This window comes from Chelon labrosus (assembly GCF_963514085.1).
Source record: "Chelon labrosus genome assembly, chromosome: 20".
Classification (NCBI taxonomy): domain Eukaryota; kingdom Metazoa; phylum Chordata; class Actinopteri; order Mugiliformes; family Mugilidae; genus Chelon; species Chelon labrosus.
The window spans coordinates 378,201-399,200 of record NC_140353.1 but is presented as its reverse complement, the minus strand read 5'-3'; the positions used below and the strand labels follow the sequence as shown (position 1 = coordinate 399,200).

Below are 21,000 nucleotides of genomic sequence, written 5' to 3'. Positions count from 1 at the left end.
AACAAGTATATCCTGTTTTATTTATTTCCTCTTCTGTCTGAGTCTTTACCTGCAGCGGTAGTTTAAACCCTGACGCCGTCTCTCTGGACGTCTCAGAGACGGTGTGATGCAGCGACCTTGGACGGGGCGAGGAGACGCTGCTGAGCTCCACATCAATATTTTAGCAGCAGAGTTGACACATCAAAAAAAAAAGAAGAAGAGAATGGCCAGCGATTCCAGCGTCATCTAAAATTCATGCACGCATCATCGCCGCCATGAATATTCATACAGGATGAATATTTAAGATCCACTCCTATGGAGAAATTAGGTTCATCTTTACACTTATCAATAATTCTCAGGCCAGGTGAGTCTCATCGGCCTCTAAATAAATCATGTCTGCACAGGAAAGAGATAAAGTCTGGAGGAAGAGAGAGAGGGGGGGTGGAGGGAGGGATGGGTGGAGGGGTGGAGGGGTGGAGGGAGGGAGGGAGGGGTGGATGGATGGGATGGAGGGAGGGATGGAGGGGTGGATGGATGGGATGGAGGGAGGGATGGAGGGGTGGAGGGATGGAATGGAGGGAGGGATGGAGGGGTGGATGGATGGGATGGAGGGAGGATGGAGGGGTGGAGGGATGGAGGGAGGGTGGATGGATGGAGGGGTGGAGGGGAGGGAGGGGTGGATGGAGGGAAGGAGGGAGGGATGGAGGATGGATGGAGGGGTGGATGGAGGGATGGAGGGAGGGATGGAGGGGTGGGTGGAGGATGGAGGGAGGGATGGATGGAGGGAGGGAGGGATGGATGGATGGATGGAGGGGTGGAGGGATGGAGGGAGGATGGATGGAGGGAGGGAGGGATGATGGATGGATGAGGGGTGGAGGGAGGGAGGGAGGGAGGGAGGGATGGAGGGGTGGAGGGAGGGAGGGAGGGGTGGATGGAGGGGTGGATGGAGGGAGGGAGGGGTGGCGGGAGGAGGGAGGGGTGGATGAGGGGGGAGGGATGGATGGATGGATGGAGGGGTGGATGGATGGAGGAGGGATGGATGGATGGATGGAGGGAGGGAGGGAGGGGTGGATGGAGGGGTGGATGGAGGAGGGAGGGAGGATGGAGGGGTGGCGGGAGGAGGGAGGGGTGGATGGAGGGAGGGAGGGGTGGAGGATTGAGGGTGGATGGAGGGAGGATGGATGGAGGGATGGAGGGATGGAGGGAGGGATGGATGATGGAGGGAGGGGTGGAGGGAGGGAGGGAGGGGTGGATGGATGGGATGGAGGGAGGGATGGAGGGGTGGATGGATGGATGGAGGGAGGGATGGAGGGGTGGAGGGTGGAGGAGGATGGAGGGGTGGATGGAGGGTGAGGGAGGGATGAGGGATGGAGGGAGGGGGTGGGTTGGAGGGAGGGATGGAGGGTGGATGGTGGGATGGAGGGGGAGGGAGGGGATGGTGGATGGAGGGATGGAGGAGGTGGGTGGGATGGTTGGAGGGAGGGTGGTGGGTGGGGGGGTTGGAGGGTGGTTGGTGGGGTGGAGGGAGGGTGGGGGGTGGGGGAGGGGGTGGGGTGGATGGAGGGTGGGTGGGGGAGGGAGGGTGGGGTGGATGTGATGGAGGGTGGATGGATGGGGGAGGGATGGATGGATGGATGGGGGTGGGAGGGGGGGTGGATGGTGGGTGGTGGAGGGGGGTGGGTGGGTGGGGGGTGGGGGAGGGGGGGGGGGTGGTGGTGGAGGGGTGGATGGTGGGAGGGAGGGAGGGATGATGGGGGGTGGATGGAGGGAGGGAGGGAGGATGGAGGAGGGGGTGGAGGAGGGTGGGAGGGGTGGATGGAGGAGGGAGGGGGTGGATGGATGGAGGGGTGATGGAGGGAGGGAGGGTGGGGATGGAGGGATGGATGGAGGGAGGGAGGGAGGGGTGGAGGGATGGTGGTGGGAGGGAGGGAGGGGTGGAGGATGGAGGGGTGGATGGAGGGAGGATGGAGGATGGAGGGATGGATGGAGGGATGGATGGAGGGAGAGGCGTCAGCAGAGAGAGAGCGACTGTTTGTTCGGAACCAGTTTAACTGGAACCATCTTAATATCACGTTCATGGTCTCCAGAGGAAGATTAAAAGTTAGCATGTTAGCATGTTAGCATGTTAGCATGTTAGCATGTTAGCATGGTAGCTTGGTAGCATGTTAGCCATGGTAGCAAACCTGACGTATGACAGATAATGACCTGATCTCTTCTTATTTATTGAAACAAACTAATATTAATAAATCTTTTGATCATTTATTTTATTTCAGACTAAAATAATTAATAAACTAAACGCGGTCCGTTGTCTTTAACATTTCATCTCTGGTGGTTTTTATTTGAACCTTTTTATTTCTGTCTTCAGTTCAAGATAAAAACCAAATGTCTTCTCTGAGCTGGTAAATATATTATGAAAGTTATTATTCAGTAAATGACCTCGTCAACATCAGGATGAAGAGTTTCTACTAATATGGAATAAATGAAACGTCTGCTGCTGCTGAGACGATGAGAAACAGTCTGAGCTGACGTGTCGATGGAGCAGGACATAAAAAGACACTTGATGCTGAAATCATCCAAGTGAAGAACAAGAGAACGTCTGCAGGACGTCCTACCAGGCCGTCTCTACCTGCTGCTCCTGAACCAGCTGATGGTCTCAGACACAGAGGAACGTTCCAGAGAACAGCTGATGTTCCCTGGTCCATAAATAAGACCTGAGTAGATTTAGATAAAAATCTAATAACTGTTGTTTTTCCAGTTTTAGTTTCTGGCTCCGCCTCCAACGCCTCCTACCTGTGGACAGGTGAAGACTGAAGGACACGTCCAGACGTCTTTACGTATGCTACAGCCGTGGGGGGGGGGGGTTGAAGACAGACGGGACAGTGACGTGAACATCAACAGAACTGGTCTTACCTTGAACAGGTGATGTCTCTGCTCTTCTGACATCAGCAGCTGATGGCTGTCCGTTACCATGGCGTCCATGTCCATCAGCCAATCCCACACCTCCTGGTACTCGGCCTCAAACTCCTGCAGGCTGACGACAGACAGACACGACTGAGACGGTTTTTATCTACACCAGGACCAGGACCAGGACTAGGACCAGGACCAGGACCAGGACATGAACCAGGACCAGGACATGAACCAGAACCAGAGCCTGAACCAGGACCAGGACCAGGACCAAAGCCAGAGACTTAACCTGGACCAGGACCAGGACAAGAGCATGAACCAGAACCAGAACCAACATCAGAACCAACACCAACACCAACACCAGAACCAGAACCAGGACAAGAGCATAAACCAGAACCAAAGGCAGAACCACGACCACGACCAGGACCAGAGCCAGAGAACAAACCAGGACCAGGACCAGAACCTGAACCTGCTCATGAGATGGGAGAACCCCTCTTCCAGATACAGAACAAGAGAGATGAAAGGCTAGGAGGAGCTACTGTTAGCTAGGAGGCTAGGAGGAGCTACTGTTAGCTGAGAGGCTAGGTAGAGTTACTGTTAGCTGAGAGGCTAGGTAGAGTTACTGTTAGCTGAGAGGCTAGGAGGAGCTACTGTTAGCTAGGAGGCTAGGAGGAGCTACTGTTAGCTGGGAGGCTAGGAAGAGTTACTGTTAGCTGAGAGGCTAGGAGGAGCTACTGTTAGCTAGGAGGCTAGGAGGAGCTACTGTTAGCTGGGAGGCTAGGAAGAGTTACTGTTAGCTCAGAGGCTAGGAGGAGCTACTGTTAGCTAGGAGGCTAGGAGGAGCTACTGTTAGCTGAGAGGCTAGGTAGAGTTACTGTTAGCTGAGAGGCTAGGTAGAGTTACTGTTAGCTGAGAGGCTAGGAGGAGCTACTGTTAGCTCAGAGGCTAGGTAGAGCTACTGTTAGCTCAGAGGCTAGGAAGAGTTACTGTTAGCTGAGAGGCTAGGAGGAGCTACTGTTACCTGGGAGGCTAGGAGGAGCTACTGTTAGCTAGGAGGCTAGGAGGAGCTACTGTTAGCTAGGAGGCTAGGAGGAGCTACTGTTAGCTGGGAGGCTAGGAGGAGGTACTGTTATCTAGGAGGCTAGGAGGAGCTACTGTTAGCTGAGAGGCTAGGAGGAGCTACTGTTAGCTGAGAGGCTAGGAGAAGCTACTGTTAGCTGGGAGGCAAGGAGGAGCTACTGTTAGCTAGGAGGCGAGGAGGAGCTACTATTAGCTGGGAGGCTAGGAAGAGCTGCTGTTAGCTGCGAGGCTAGGAGGAGCTACTGTTAGCTGAGAGGTTAGGAGGAGCTACTGTTAGCTGAGAGGCTAGGAGGAGCTACTGTTAGCTGAGAGGCTAGGAAGAGCTGCTGTTAGCTGCGAGGCTAGGAGGAGCTACTGTTAGCTAGAAGGAGCTACTGTTAGCTAGGAGGAGATACTGTTAGCTGGGAGGAGCTACTGTTAGCTAGGAGGAGCTACTGTTAGCTAGGAGGAGATACTGTTAGCTGGCAGGAGCTACTGTTAGCTGGGAGGAGCTACTGTTAGCTAGGAGGAGATACTGTTAGCTGGGAGGAGATACTGTTAGCTAGGAGGAGCTACTGTTAGCTGGGAGGAGCTACTGTTAGCTGGGAGGAGATACTGTTAGCTAGGAGGAGCTACTGTTAGCTAGGAGGAGCTACTGTTAGCTGGGAGGAGCTACTGTTAGCTGGCAGGAGCTACTGTTAGCTAGGAGGAGCTACTGTTAGCTGGGAGGAGCCACTGTTAGCTAGGAGGAGCTACTGTTAGCTAGGAGGAGCCACTGTTAGCTGGGAGGAGATACTGTTAGCTAGGAGGAGATACTGTTAGCTGGGAGGAGCTACTGTTAGCTGAGAGGCTAGGAAGAGCTGCTGTTAGCTGCGAGGCTAGGAGGAGCTACTGTTAGCTGAGAGGCTAGGAGGAGCTACTGTTAGCTGAGAGGATAGGAAGAGCTACTGTTAGCTGAGAGGCTAGGAAGAGTTAACAGTTTAAAGTTTTCGTGATGGAATGAAACACTTGTTCACCTTCTGATTGTCTCTACACATTAAGCCCCTCCTCTTTCCACCTCTTTACTTCCTGTTACCTCTTTAAATCTAACTCTTCCTCCTTCCTCTTGTTTCCTGCATTATATTTCCTCCCCCTCCCTCCCTCTCCTCCTCCTCCTCCTCCTCCTCCTCCTCCTCCTCCACACGGGATCACATCAAATATTAATGCCTCAGGAACACACACACATCCCTGTCAGCTGTTTTCTGTTGATTATTTATATATTCGCTGCTCTTCGGTCTCGCCGGGGATCGCCAACATGTTCCTCAACATTAGCGCTGAAAATTGTTTGGAATTCTCTGGTCGCCGCCGACAACGACAGTTTGACAGCTCTGTCAGGCCCACAGCGTTTCCACGGCTACGCGCACACACACATACACACACACACACACACACACACCTGATGTAGAGAGAAAACTGAAGCAAATTACAAAACAACTAAATTTAAACCCAGTTCACTGGAAAATGTTGGAACATCTTCAGCTTCTGTTATGAAACAAATAATTCACTGAAACCTTAAACTAGAGACAACTTCTGTTAGCTAGGAGGAGCTACTGTTAGCTGGGAGGAGCTACTGTTAGCTGGGAGGAGCTACTGTTAGCTAGGAGGAGCTACTGTTAGCTGGGAGGAGCTACTGTTAGCTGGGAGGAGATACTGTTAGCTAGGAGGAGCTACTGTTAGCTAGGAGGAGCTACTGTTAGCTGGGAGGAGCTACTGTTAGCTGGCAGGAGCTACTGTTAGCTAGGAGGAGCTACTGTTAGCTGGGAGGAGCTACTGTTAGCTGGGAGGAGATACTGTTAGCTAGGAGGAGCTACTGTTAGCTGGGAGGAGCCACTGTTAGCTAGGAGGAGCTACTGTTAGCTGGGAGGAGCTACTGTTAGCTGGGAGGAGCTACTGTTAGCTGGGAGGAGATACTGTTAGCTAGGAGGAGCTACTGTTAGCTGGGAGGAGCTACTGTTAGCTGGGAGGAGCTACTGTTAGCTGGCAGGAGCTACTGTTAGCTAGGAGGAGCTACTGTTAGCTGGGAGGAGCCACTGTTAGCTAGGAGGAGCTACTGTTAGCTAGGAGAAGCCACTGTTAGCTGGGAGGAGATACTGTTAGCTAGGAGGAGATACTGTTAGCTGGGAGGAGCTACTGTTAGCTAGGAGGAGCTACTGTTAGCTGGGAGGAGCTACTGTTAGCTGGGAGGAGATACTGTTAGCTAGGAGGAGCTACTGTTAGCTAGAAGGAGCTACTGTTAGCTAGGAGGAGATACTGTTAGCTGGGAGGAGCTACTGTTAGCTAGGAGGAGCTACTGTTAGCTGGCAGGAGCTACTGTTAGCTGGGAGGAGCTACTGTTAGCTAGGAGGAGATACTGTTAGCTGGGAGGAGATACTGTTAGCTAGGAGGAGCTACTGTTAGCTGGGAGGAGCTACTGTTAGCTAGGAGGAGCTACTGTTAGCTGGGAGAAGCTACTGTTAGCTAGGAGGAGATACTGTTAGCTGGGAGGCTATGAAGCTGTTTCCTATCATCGTATCCAGACTCAGTTCTGTCAGCATCACAGTAACATCTCCTTCATCATCTGGCTTCCTCCAACCAATCAGAGACATGTAAACTAATCACATGACGTGTATGACTACTGTTACTCTTCTGTCCATCACCACATTAAGCTCCGCCCCCATTGCCTGATTGGCCAGGCAGAATCAGTTCCTATCTGAGAGACTCCAGATCAACTTCCCCCTTTTTATCAAATGTCTGAACTGAGCTCGTGTCCAAACTCGTTCTTTCATCGTTCTTCTTCTCTCTTAACCTTCTTCCTCTTCATCAGTCAAATTAAGCTCAAACTCGTCCAGCGTCTCCGTCCCAGCTGACGGCTCCTGTCCTCCGTAGGATTCAGAGTGAAATCAAAACTAGAAGGTGGAGGTGATGTTTATCATCCTGCACCGAGCAGAGAACAAGACTCACACTGATTGTTTCCTCCTGTCTCTCCTCCTCCTCCTCCTCCTCCTCCTCCTCCTCCTCTGTGTTGTTCTCACACTAATATTAACTGAATGCTTTGTAAAACAGGATCTCTCTGGGGGGGGGGGGCTCAGCTTCCTGTCAGAGCGGCACAGAGATCCTCTCTGACTTTATTATAGAAGCTATAGAGTCTGTTTATTAAGAAGAAGATGAGAGGATGAGGATGAGTGAGAGGATGAGGAGGACCAGAGGGAGCAGAGGATGAAGGGGTGACAGAATGAAAGGTTGAATGAGCCACATTAACGGGTCAGAGACTCTTTATGAGGAGATTAATGGATTCATCATAAGACCAATAATAATAATAATAATAATAATAATCCATTCATCCTGTCACTGAGGAGCATTTAACTAATCATCCATTCATTGTTTCATTAGCTCAATAATCAACTGATTCATTCATTCACATTATAACAAGTGAATGAATTATTAAACATTTTATTAATAACAATAATTAAACCTTTCAAAATAAAAGCATTAATTATTGTTCAAAAAAGTACATCCAATAATAATAAATAATAAATAATAAATAATAGCGCTGGTTAAAGGACAGAGAACAATAGAGGCCTGATCATTAATTGAACCGGGGGCTTTTAGTCAGAGACGAGCGACGTCTCGTTGCATCTAAATTTCATCTCGGCATTAATTTGGAATTGAGATATTTTGTGTGAGATGAGTGAATAATTCAGTCTGACCTTCATTTTCTTCACAACTGAACCAAAACCAGAAATCTCAGCAGAGCTGAACTCGCTGCAGTTAAAGAAAAACATGCAACATCCAATTAATACCAACTCATCACACACACCGCTGCACACACACACGCACACACACACACACACACAGCAGGCAACATATGAATAACCAATTAGTGTCCAACACATGGAATTTAAATAGGAGGAATATTCTGCTGCAGCCTCAGAGGACTGGAAACACAAAGTGGAACAAAATGAGTCTGTTTTTTTATTTAAATCACATCAGAGACGGTCCAGCGTGTGTGTGTGTGTGTGTGTGTGTGTGTGTGTGTGTGTGTGTGTGTGTACACCCCATCCTTCATGTAAGTTGCCGTGACGACTATAGTTTCAACACAACATGCTACAGACTCACAGAGACACTGAAGCCTCGTCTTTTATTAGCAAACACACAACTTGTTGTATGTTTCTATTGTGTGTGTGTGTGGTGTGTGTGTGTGTGTGTGTGTGTGTGTGTGTGTGTGTGTGTGTGTGATAACCACGGAGGGAGGCTCCTCAAAGCCGAGGATGAAACGCCGACAGGCAGCGTGACTAAAGACGGCGCTCGCCGAGACGAGCCTGGCCACACCAGATTACTGCTGTTAGCGCTGAGGCTCAGTGTGACTGCACTCAGATGATTATACGACAGAGTCACATGTCCTCATGTCCTTATGTCTCTGTGTCGTCTCTCTGGGTGTAAATAGACACTTGTTCAGGTCATGAACAGAGACCTAAAGTGAAGCTGGAACGTCTCTGAGGCTACGCTGGATGCTAACCTCTTCTCTTATTGCAGGTTTAAGCTAAAGGGCCAATCAGATCGTTGAGGTTAAGTCGACATGTTAGCAAGAAGCTGCTGATTTAAACACGAGCCCGTCACTGGTGGAGTTCCTCAGGGTTCTGTTCTCGGTCCTCTATAGTTTCTTTAAATACAGAAGCAACAAACTACGACACACGTCCAACGGAAGCCGTGATATGAAGCAGCAAGTTGACACCTGTCGCTTTGATGTGGTGAGGCATTAACCAATCATATTAATAAGCTTCGTTCCACATGACCCCGCGTCGACAGCGTCGTTGGCAACAATGACCGAGTCGTAGCTTTTGTCGTTTGCAGTGTGAACACACCGTTAGCCTTGGTGGCTAACAGCGGTGTTATCTTACGCTGGCGTTTAACACCAAACATCCTCCCGATGTCATCATCATTAAGATCCTGAAGCTCCTCAGCGAGCAGAGGAGAACCTAGACAGGAAGTGACATCCTTGTATTTGTTTCTGTGTTTACCTGTTGTTCCTGAGCAGCTGACTGCAGTGCCTCCTGCTGGCGGGTGGTGGGTAGTGCAGGCTGCTCAGTTTGATCGCCATCTGCTCCAGAGCCACTCGCTGGGCTTCACACTGACCGGAGATCAGCTCCGCCTGGAAGACACAGATCAGGGCACACGGGTCAGAGAAGGAGTGAATGTACTGGAGGTAAAGAGTCGGTCCTGCAGGGGGCGCTGGATGAACACTACTCTGGAAGTTAAACATTCAGAAAATAATTTTAAAACTTTAATTAAACATAGAAAACATTTTAATAATAAAATATCAGTGGCGGACACGTACGTATATTCCTTGACGTTTCTTTGCTGTAATAATTCTTAGTCATATAATTAACTGGTTATTGTTAGGTGGTCTGAGGTGGACTGTCAAGCGTCAGCGTCTCTGTTTAATGAATTTCCTCTTCAGACGTTTAGTTTTAAAAACCATCGATGTCGTCTCAGCCCTAAAGGAAACAGATCATCAGCTACTTATTATTAAGAGTCTTGTAGAACGATCCGCTGCTGAGTCTGGACGGTCAAATATAACTAATGTGATAATCTAATGTCTACATCTGAAGCTGATTTATTTCTGATTCCTTTTAATGAACTTCATTCATCTTTCAGTTCTTAGATGTTGATGACGTGGGGACAGTAACGCAGCGTACAACCTTCCCGTCCTCTGATGGACTCTGAGAGGGATCATCTTCCTCTGAGTGTGATTAGCTGTTTACCTCCAGATGAATGAGATTCGGCCGCGCTGCGTTTTGACGGACGTGGCCTTTAAAGCCACTAGAAACACTCTCCACACTCTCATCCCGCCGACAAACGCACACCGCCGCGTGTACATGTGCATGCATATAAATGTACAGAACACAAATTACCCATAAACCCCCCCAACGCACACACACACATTTATCAAGGATTGCTTTTCTGTGGCACAAATTACCTCAAACACACACAAACACACACAAACACACACACACACACACACACACACGGAGCATGAATCGTTCTCACAAATTATCCTTCACACACAAATTCCTCCAGTCGCTCTCAGTATCCAGACACAATCATATAGAGGCACTCAGCGCGCCGCTCACATGTAATTGCATACAAACTATATGGAGATGAGGTTTCAATTGAACCAATGAAGGCGGAGTGTGTACAAACAGCAACACACACACACACACACACTTCCTCATTCAGTAACAATCTGAATAAAGTGTTGTCGAGTCGCGTTCGCCGTCCGATCTACTTAGCACACTCGACGGAAGGATCTGGAAAGGTCATCCAATCTGTGGAAGGCAGAGCCGCTCAATCAGAGAGCTAATAAACAAACCGGCAACACACAATCACCGGCGCTGTCTGCGTCTCCGTGTTCAGGTGTGTCTCCACGCCGCCGTGTTTGCTGTTACGCAAATGAAACGAACTGGAAGCTCTCGCAGAACTAAACCTCTCACTTTGTCTAAATGTCTCTCCACTTTCCTTCATTACTTCTCTCTTGGCTGCGTTTGCAGGATGTTTGCTGCCTGGTTAGTCGGTCAGCGAGTCACTAAATCAGTCGGCGTGTTCATTAGTAGCTCAGACTGTTCTAATGTTCTCCTTCACACAGATTAGAACTCTGAATCTGGACCTAGAATTACTTTGAAAAAACTTAAACTTCTTCATCTGCCTCGAAAGCTGCTGATTTAAACCCTCACAATAGCCTCGTTACTTGTGGAGTTCCTCAGGGTTCTGTTCTTGGTCCTTTATAGTTTGTTTAAACAGCTTGTTTTCAGTTGAATCAGATGATTTGGAACGGTGTTGGACGTGTTTGTCATCTTTCCTCAGTGTCCAAAGTGAGTCTCTCTGTTGAGAACTGATTCTGCTCCAGCAAAGACCTGATCCGGGGGACAGATCATGTGGGCGGGGCTTAATGTGGTGATGGACAGAAGAGTAATGGGGTATCGAGATCGCGCTACTCTCGGACCTTACTGATCAGACTCTGGCTCGTAAGATGGCGCCGCCCGTATCCCTGGGAAACGGTCAGTTTGACCAATGACAGGTGGAGACGTGTCCATATTTATTTACAGTCTATGAGACAGACTCCTCAGGTATCAGACATCTAGACGTCATGTGTTGACATGAGTCTGTACTGGACTGTGACTGATGGAACCATGGAACAAACCAAACCTTCAGGTCAGTTCATGATGAACACTGATGAGATGTGACGCTGTCCGTGGTGCTGATCCTCAGACTGAAGTACTGAAGGACACGTGTCATGTTTTATTCCTCTAATAACCAGATTACAACCTGATTAGTCAGGAGTAGAGGTCTAATAACCTTTACCAACATCATCAGAGGGACAGAAACATGGATCTAGAAAAACTAGATGAACCAAAGATCTAAACACGTTCAGAGAAACGAGTCCAGAGTTTCCTCCCAGTGTTCAACGCTGGCGACAGACACACAGTCAATGAGAATCTGCCTCATTTGATGAATACGTAGGCGTCCCCCGACACACACACTGTACATCTGAGAGTGTGTGTGTGTGTGTGTGGGGGGGGTGAATCAAGTCATTTTGGGGCTTTTTGTTTACATGTCAGGACCAATTTATCCAACATCCCTGGAAACCCTCACAACAACACCCCCCTGGAGGGGTGTGTGAGTGTGTGGTGTGTGTGTTGATGTGTGTGGTGTGTGGTGTGTGGTGTGTGTGTGTGTTTGTGGTGTGTGGTGTGTGGTTCCTGTAAGTTTTCATGTCTCAAGAATAAATGTGTATCTGTTGGTAAGTGTGTTTCTAGATTTACAGCTGTGAAAATGTGTCTCAATCTCTTATGAGTGTGTACGTGTGTGTGTGTGTGTGTGTGTGTGTGTGTGTGTTGATGCGTGTGTGTGTGTGTGTGTGTTGATGCGTGTGTGTGTGTGTCTCCTGGGGTTTTCCCGGGGCTATAGCTGCCAATCAAAGCGCAGCGTCAGGACTGAGCAGCAGCAGCAGATCAACAGGAAACAGTTTCAGATCAAATATCAGAGAATGAATCGATCCACGAGTCGATCAGCTGATCAACAACAACACAACATCTGCATGAGACACATGAACAGGAGGAGTTTACTCTTCATCTCTTCATTCTACAGGAACATCATGAACCATGTGACTGACCTCAAACAGGAAGTAAACTCAGAGCTGCTGTCTCCAATCATGTGACATCACTCATCTACTTTTAACTCCAGCTGAGTTTCTCCAGAGAGTTTTCCATTAATGTCCCGTCCTCTCTGGGTCCACAGGTTTGTGGTGTCTCCTCCATCTTCTCATCTTTTTTATGTCTTTGTCTTTTGTCCTCAGACGTTTTAAATCCTGTCTCTGCTCTCAGAGCTGCAGCTTTTATCACCAGAGGTTTATGAAGTGATACTGGATCTGGAAACTGGAAACCCAGTCCTGGTGTCTTGATCTCGATCCTCCTCCTCCTCCTCCTCCTCCTCCTCCTCCTCCTCCTCTTCCTCCTCCTCTTCGTCCTCCTCCTTCTCTTCCTCCTCCTCCTTCTCCTCCTCCTCCTCCTCCTCTTCCTCCTCCTCCTTCTCTTCCTCCTCTTCCTCCTCCTCCTCCTTCTCTTCCTCCTCCTCCTCCTCCTCCTCCTCCTCTTCCTCCTCCTCCTTCTCCTCCTCCTCCTCTTCCTCCTCCTCCTTCTCTTCCTCCTCTTCCTCCTCCTCGTCCTTCTCTTCCTCCTCCTCCTCCTCCTCCTCTTCCTCCTCCTCCTTCTCTTCCTCCTCTTCCTCCTCCTCCTCCTCCTCCTCTTCCTCCTCCTCCTCCTTCTCTTCCTCCTCCTCCTCCTCCTCCTCTTCCTCCTCCTCCTCCTCCTCCTCCTCCTCTTCCTCCTCCTCCTCCTCCTCCTCTTTCACTCTTTCTTATCAGAATCATACTTTTTATGTCGGTTAATTATTTCCTAATTAGTTTGCTTGTAAATTAGAATTTTCACAAATGTTAATTAGCTTATTAATGGGAGCTGCTCTAACCCTGCTGTTGTTGAATAAAGCAGCAGATCTCCCAGCATGCACTAGTGATCAGGACAAACGCCAACGAGCCCAAAGACAGACGAGAGAGGATCACCTGGAAAATCAATGACGTCTCACACACACTCGTGTTTTCATCCCGTGACATCGACCACAATAATCCTGAGAGTCTCTACAACGTCACCGTGAATCAGAGACGAGACGGTTTGATGGACAACAGGAAGAGGAAGAGGAAGAGAGGAAGAGGAAGAGAGGGAGAGGAAGAGGAAGAGGAAGAGGAAGAGAGGAAATCTCCATCTGTTCATCCAATAAACCCTGAAGGAAACACCGTCCACCACTTTGGTTCCTACTACCAGAGAGACCAACTGTCCTCTACAGAGACATGGACGACCAGAGGACTGGCTCAGACGGAGGTTCAGAGGTTTAAGGAGACGCCTCCAAACAAATCGAAGAATAAAAATTTGAAATTAAAATCCAGTGTCAGCAGAATTCCTGTTGTCTTCTCCTCCGTCCATCCCTCCATCAGGATGAGTGACCTTGTTTTTCATTTACTGATAATTACATGGATTTATTCCACTGAGAGGCTTTAATTAGAACGTATTGATCCACTCTATCATCTCCCTCTCTCCTCCTCCCTCCCTCCATCCCTCCATCCCTCCATCAGCCCCAGAACAGAGTGAGAATCAGACTAATAATAATAATAATGTGTCACAGGATCCATCCATCCATCCGTCCGTCTTTACCAAACAACCAGTCACATCACCACAGTAATCATGTCTGTGATAATTAATTAATTAATTGAGTCGTCATCTTAAATGAGTGAGAAGAGAAAGAATCAGTTTCCTGTGTACGAAGAAGAAAAGAAGAAGAAGAAACGTTGAGCTGCTGGATTTTTATTTTCTGCTGGTCGAAGCAGAAAGACACCGCTCAGTGTTTATTATTTTTTTTGGAGACGTTTGATTAATTATTTTTGGTGCCAATTCATTTCAGCCTCCCTCCATATTTAATTAAAATATCACTTTAGAACATAATTAAGTTTTTAATCCAACTGAGAGTAAGACTTCAGCAGAGAGGAAACTCTCTCACACACACACACACACACACACACACACACAGGTATAAGGTGACAGGTGTTTCTTTAAGCTCCTCAAAACATGTGAAGCCCCGCCCCCTGGTGGCTGGCTGCCCCGCCCCCTCCATGTTAAAGTAACTGTCACATTAATTTACGGTCGTTAATATAATGCTGATGTATGTTCAGGTTATTGGACGATATAGAAACAGGAAGTGACGTCATGGTGATTGACAGCTGCCATGACAACATGTAACTAAGAGTAACTGTCTGTGTGAAAGCTACTGAATGAGTAGTTGTGCTGTAAAGTTAAACTTTAGCTCCGTGAGATTGTCATTAGCTAGCTAGCTATGTTAGCATTTAGCTAGCTACGTTAGCATTTACAAAGTGTGTATTCATGATGGAGCTGGATTTAAATGTTGTTGGTAACTGGTGGAGGTGGAGCAGAGAGCAGAGGTAACGAGGAGGAGGAGGAGGAGGAGGAGACGTGGCGGCCATCTTGGCTCTACGGTCTGTGGTAATGACTGTGAGTCAGTGTAATGTCTCTGAGTGTGTGTGTAAACAGCAGCATGTGGCCCCCGGCTCCTGATGGCCGAGCTAATTATGCATGAAATCAAATATGATTTAAGAAAACAACTTCACATGAAGCTACAGCTGTATCACACGCTCAGCAGGAGGACGAGGAAGATGATGCCCACGTCTGAATGTTGATGGAAGGAGAGAGTCACATTCCCTCCTGTTTTAATGGAGCCTTAAAAAATACTTTCACTGAACCAGGACTCAGGTTCACCTGAAGATCACACACCTGCAGCAACGTGGAGTTACATCACTGAAGATCAGACACCACCAGAAAACTGCCCCTGAACACAACACGACCAACAACCAGCTGTTACCATCTACACCTGAGAGGAGATGACTCCTCATACCAGCAGGTGGCAGTAGTCTGGATTCATCACTGACAAAAGAGGAAACAGGAAGAGCTACTGTTAGCTGAGAGGCTAGGAGAAGCTACTGTTAGCTGGGAGGCTAGGAGGCTAGGAGGAGCTATAGTTAGCTGAGAGGCTAGGAGGAGCTACTGCTAGCTGGGAGGCTAGGAGGAGCTACTGTTAGCTGAGAGGCTAGGATGAGCTACTGTTAGCTCAGAGGCTAGGAGGAGCTACTGTTAGCCGGGAGGCTAGGAGGAGCTACTGTTAGCTGGGAGGCTAGGAGGAGCTACTGTTAGCTGAGAGGCTAGGAGGAGCTATAGTTAGCTGGGAGGCTAAGAGGAGCTACTGTTAGCTGAGAGGCTAGGAGGAGCTACTGTTAGCCGAGAGGCTAGGAGGAGCTACTGTTAGCCGGGAGGCTAGGAGGAGCTACTGTTAGCCGGGAGGCTAAGAGGAGCTACTGTTAGCTGAGAGGCTAGGAGAAGCTACTGTTAGCTGGGAGGCTAGGAGGCTAGGAGGAGCTATAGTTAGCTGAGAGGCTAGGAGGAGCTACTGTTAGCTGAGAGGCTAGGAGGAGCTACTGTTAGCCGAGAGGCTAGGAGGAGCTACTGTTAGCTGGGAGGCTAGGAGGAGGTAGCGCGGTACAGAGCTGGTCCGTCTTGAATCAGCTGATCAGATGTTTCTAGATCATCATGATGTTCTTGGAGCTCTCTGGACGTCCCAGGACTCATATGAGCCGGGTTCTTGTTCCATTGTTTTCTTGCCTGGTCGTCCTTGGTACCAGTGATCAGCTGATGGTCTGGGTGTGTGAACACATGATGAGTTGGAGGAGTGTGTGACGCCTGGCTGAGACGAGAACATTAAAAATGCAGCGGGCTCCTCCAGAATCAAATTAGCATGAAGTGATTCCGAGGCGTCTGGTATCCATCACCACGCGGCGTGTGGCTCCAAAACAACCAAATTAGACGTGGCATTTATTTACGTGGCGGGTGACGGAGGGGAATTAAGAATCCAGGGCTAAATTACAGGTAATTAGGGTCCATTCTGTCTAATTCTCAGCTATTACATGTAATTTGACGGCGAGCGTCTGGGATGAGATGAATGTGTGACATCGTCCACCTCTTTATTTATTCCTCCACATTCACTTCTTCCTCCTCCTCCTCCTCCTCTTCCTCCTGTCTGGGCTCAGTCACGTTCTCGTTGTTTTCAGCATCAAAACTGAATCAAACTCTGGTTCAGAGTTAGAGGAGGAAGAGGAGGAAGAGGAGGAAGAGGAGGGAGAGAAGAGTGGACCTTTAACACAGCTCCGTCTCTCTCACTGAGACTCAGACGGTAGAAAGTCGACCAAGGGCAGCGTTTGATATTTGATATTTAATATTTCATCCTCTCAGACCTGCTGTTGTCTCTCAGTGTTTCATTCAGTTAATGCTTTTACACACACACACACACACACACACACACACACATTAACACACACGTGATTTATCAGAACTTATCCAAAACCATCACACACACACACACACACACACACACACACTCTCTCTCTCTTTCAGTGTGTCTGCAGCAGCATCATCCAACTCTTTGGTCAAAGCGGAATAATTGTCAATGAATATTTAACAAGGTTTCAGATGGTGGGATAGACATCATCCTCACACACACACACACACACACACTCACACACACACACTCTCTCAGGTTAGTGATAGGCCGTGGTCAGTGGTGCGTTCAGCAGCCAGTGGATTAGTGGAGGGGAGATGATGAAGTGCAGAATAAATACTAAATAAACATCCTCTGCTCTGCTCCACATACGCTGAAACAGCTCGGCACAGGCGGCCATTTTGTGTCCCCCCCCCCCGGTCCAGGTCCAGGTCCAGGTCCAGGTGAGTATCAGACTCTAGTCATGTGACCTTCAGGTGATAAAAACCGAAACTCTCCCCCAGACGTTTAGAGGAAACGTCTTCTCGTCCAGATTTATTTATTTTTAGTTTGAATCTATATCTATATATATCTATATTTCTATCTCTCTATATATTTATATATATTTATATATTCCAGTCTACTTTTAAATCTCGTGGTTGTGAAGCTGCTGATGAATTAATGACACAAACCAAACATGTGAATCTCAACCTGACGTCTCATATCAGACGCATCAGTTACTGGTCAAAGTTTAAGAGACGCTGAGCTTCATTTCTTCCCTCCTCCTCCCTCTTCCTCCCTCCCCCCTGCCCCCCCCCCCCCCCTGCCTCCCCCTCCCTCCCCCGTCTCTCCCTCATTGTAATCAGCAGCCCTTACAGCCAATCTGCTGCCCATAAAGCTGTCTCCAGTCTGATGATGTACAGCTACAGAATTACCTTATCTGCCTGTGATTTACTGTGCCTCACAGGTAGAGAGACAAAAACAGCCTCCACACCTCCGTCACATCCATCTCTCCCTCCCTCCCCCCTCCCTCCCTCCCTCCTCTCCTTGTTTTTATCACTCTTCCATCAAACCCGCTGCCATCCCCTCGTCTTCCTCCATACCTCCATACCTTCTATCGTTTCATTTTATCTCTTTATAGCCTCCTTCCATCCCTCCATCCATCTCTCTATCCCTCTTCACGTCATGTTGCACACGGTGGATGTTGGTTTGTGTCATTTTATTTTCTTGTGTATTTATATATTTATAGTGTTTCTCTACTGTTATAGATGAATCAAGTATTTATTCTATTTCTCCTGCTTCATTCAAGTTATTCATGTTCATTATTAATCTGCTATGTTCATAATATAATACAGATTTAGATGATAGTTTATAGTACTTTAATTTATTCTACTACTTTATTTATATTTTTAATTTCATTGAATTTAATCTCAACTATTTTATTATTTTTATTTTTTATTGTTGAACTGAGCCACTGTGACCGAGACGTTTCTCTTGTGGATGAATGAACTCTAACTCCAGGTCTTCCCTCCTTCCTCCTCATCAGTCATCAACTCCTCTTCCTCTTCTTCTTCTTCTTCATCTTTTTTATGTCTTGTTTCCGTTCCCTCCATCCCTCCGTATCATCCCTCCCTACCTCTCCTCCTCTACATCTTCTTCCTTTATTCTCTTTACAGTAACAACGATACACACTTCTTTAAAACACTATTACACACACGCACACACACACACACACACACACACACTCAGCATGAGACGCTGTGGCAGTAATTACAGCCGACAGTCGTCTGTGTCTTTTATTTAAGAACAAGAAGCTTTGATCACAAACTGACTGTGTGTGTGTGTGTGTGTGTGTGGGGGGGGGGGGGGGGGGGGGGGGGGTTAATGAAGTCACCAGGAGGACGGTCTGTGTGTGTTTAGTAGAGTTTGTCCGTGTTTCTATTTTCCTGCATCGATGCATTCATTTCTATTCATGTGTACATGCTGTGTGTGTCTATGTGAGTGTGTTTGTTTGTGACTGTGTTAAAACTGCAGAGAATTACTGCGCTCTTATTTTGAAATTGTCACGGTATTGACTTTTAAACACTTCCTGTTTCTAATAGTTTCTCTCTTGTCCGTTCTCTTTAGTTCTTGTAGTTCTTGTAGTTTTCTTGTAGTCTTCTTGTAGTCTTCTTGTTCCTCTTCCTGTTTCCTTCTTAACCTCAGATCATTTCATCCAGTCTCTCGGTTTCTTGTCTCACTGTGACAAATCAAATCCTTCCTGTTTCTACAGCTGATCCTCCAGCTGACGCCGTGGGTCCAGTCAGAGCTGAGCGTCGCTGCTGATTAACTTCATGAACCAGATTTCCTCCAAACTAACGTGGTCTCTGCGTCCAGAGGTTTGTCTCCTCCCTCCGTCTTCAGTCACTGTTATTTAGTTCAGGTCAAAGTTCTCAGTCTCTTGTTTCCTGCATCGAGTCAAAGTCAAAGATTTAACCTTCAGGCGTCTGGTTGAAGCGTAGCCGTCATGTCTGCTGCTTCATTCTCCAAACTAACGTCTGTTCCTGTATTTACTCTGTTTTCCTCTCTGGCTCTGAGGAGAACATTCACTGCTGTTTTATTTCTGTTGTCAACCGTCAGAGTAAACTCTCTCGCTGGGTGTTAACGTTAACACCGGTCCGTTCTTCTGCTCGTGTCCTAACTTTCCTTCATTTCTGCTGCGACTCAAACTTTTTTCCAGAGCTCAGTCACAGAGAGAAAAACTCATTTCTCGTCTCTCCAGGCGTCGTCTCGTTAACCGAGCGTCGCCACCGCCTTTCCTTCAACTTTCATCAAACTCCACCACTTCCTCTGATAATCACCGCCGCCATGTTTAACAGGGTAATGTGACACGAACCATCTGTGGCTCCAGAAAAAAAGAGAAAGAAGAAGAAGAGGAAGAAAAGAAAAACAGCCCAACTGCACCGCTCCGCTCTTACATCCCGTAATTAAATATTTGAGGAATATCAGGAATGAAAATTAAAACAGAAAGAGCCCGGCGCCTCCACCGTCAATTTATTCGCTCTCAGAGTGCATTAGAAACGTCAGAGCGCCGCCGGCAAAGACACAGAAAGAGCCGGCTGCTTTTTTTAAACTCACTTTATAAATTACATTTTGGAGTGCTCTGGCATGCTAATACCTGCCGCCACGGAGAGCAGACAGCGTTAATTATTTCTTATTGGGATCGGCGGCGATTATTTGCATATTTCATTTAGCTGTTGTAGATGTTGCAGGTGGGAGGAGGAGAGCAGCGAGGCACTCGGAGGCTCTACAACTTCTGGATGGATTGACTGGAGCTGATTTCAGCAGCAGACATTAGCTGAGAGGTCAGAAAAGTGTTGGAGCAACTTCAGTTTGTTTCACTAAAGCATCAATTAAAAGCTCATTTAGACTCAAACGGCTTCACGAGCCACAGGAAGTCAAACGCTTTAAGAGGCTGATGATGGAACCTGATGGTTTCAAACAGTCAAGGATTCAAAGTTGAATATTTAACAGTTTGATCAGGTCTGACTTAATAATCCACATAAAACTCACCAGGATTTATTTTAAACTGTTTTAGATTCAAACCAACACGTCTCCAACTTTGACTGAAAACAACTCAAACAACCAGGAACATGAATGACCTCCTCCAGACCTGATGACGTTAAGAACTTCATGAAGAACATCCTCCAGGTCGTCTCACGACTAAAGGAGCTGAGCCCTTGTTTTAGTTTTTCTAACCAACTACCAGAGATTCTGGAACCTCCTTGTTCTTAGAGAACATCTAGAGCTTCCTCTGACCTCTAGAAACTGGATCAACCTCCAGAACCTCAGCATCACCTCTACATCCACTAAAACCTTCTCATCCACATAAAACACACGTTGTTTGACATTTGTCCAGACTAGACTGATTCACTGCAGATTTCATTTAATCCAAACAAGAATAATAACTTAAGTAAAACACAAATAATAATGAACATGGACCGTCACATTGATCCAAACGCTGCAGCTGCACTGATCCACTGCTTTAATAACGTGGATATAAATATTTCTTTCCTCTAAGTCGACCTCTGTTAGATCTCTATGTTCTGTGAGTCTGATGCAGCTACATCAGTAAACCTGGTTAAACATGAGCAAACTTTGCGCCCTCCTTCCTGACGCTCTCATCTCTACGTTCATGTTAAACAGGTAACCTGCAGAGCTGCAGAAACATAAAGAGCCTGCAGCTGAAAGCAGCTGTGCAGATCTCAGCGGAGGGATTAACACCAACACAAACCATCTCCACACAGCGCCGCTCAAACCAACTCCCCAAACTTCACAACTTTAATCTTAATTTATGTAAAGTGGCGTGTGTCGGAGCTCCGGGAGCGGGACGAGCCGTCTGATTGGCTCTATCAGGTATCAGGCAGGAGTCCAACGCTCGGTAATTTGATTTAAAAAGCTGGTAATAACCCGAGGTCAATATTTAAATCACTCAGAGGGGGAGAAGAACCACTCTGCATGTTCACCAGGCTCCAGGATCTCTATCGCCTCCTCCCTGCCTCCCTCTGCTGCCGCCACTGGTTCCTCTCAGCGTCCACGACGTTAAAACGTTACCGAGAGGATCCGACGGGTCGA

The 21,000-nt window shown here is 47.7% G+C and overlaps 1 protein-coding gene across 1 annotated transcript in view; it reads right to left on the bottom strand.

The window, feature by feature from the left end:
• akap6 (A kinase (PRKA) anchor protein 6) overlaps positions 1 to 21,000 on the bottom strand; it is a gene marked incomplete at both ends in the record, with an annotated part of 100,675 nt that overhangs the window by 46,689 nt on the left and 32,986 nt on the right. Inside the window, 2 exon segments of the mRNA XM_084568478.1 lie at positions 2,890 to 3,010; positions 8,979 to 9,109. Coding sequence (XP_084424604.1) covers positions 2,890 to 3,010; positions 8,979 to 9,109 — 252 coding nt within the window.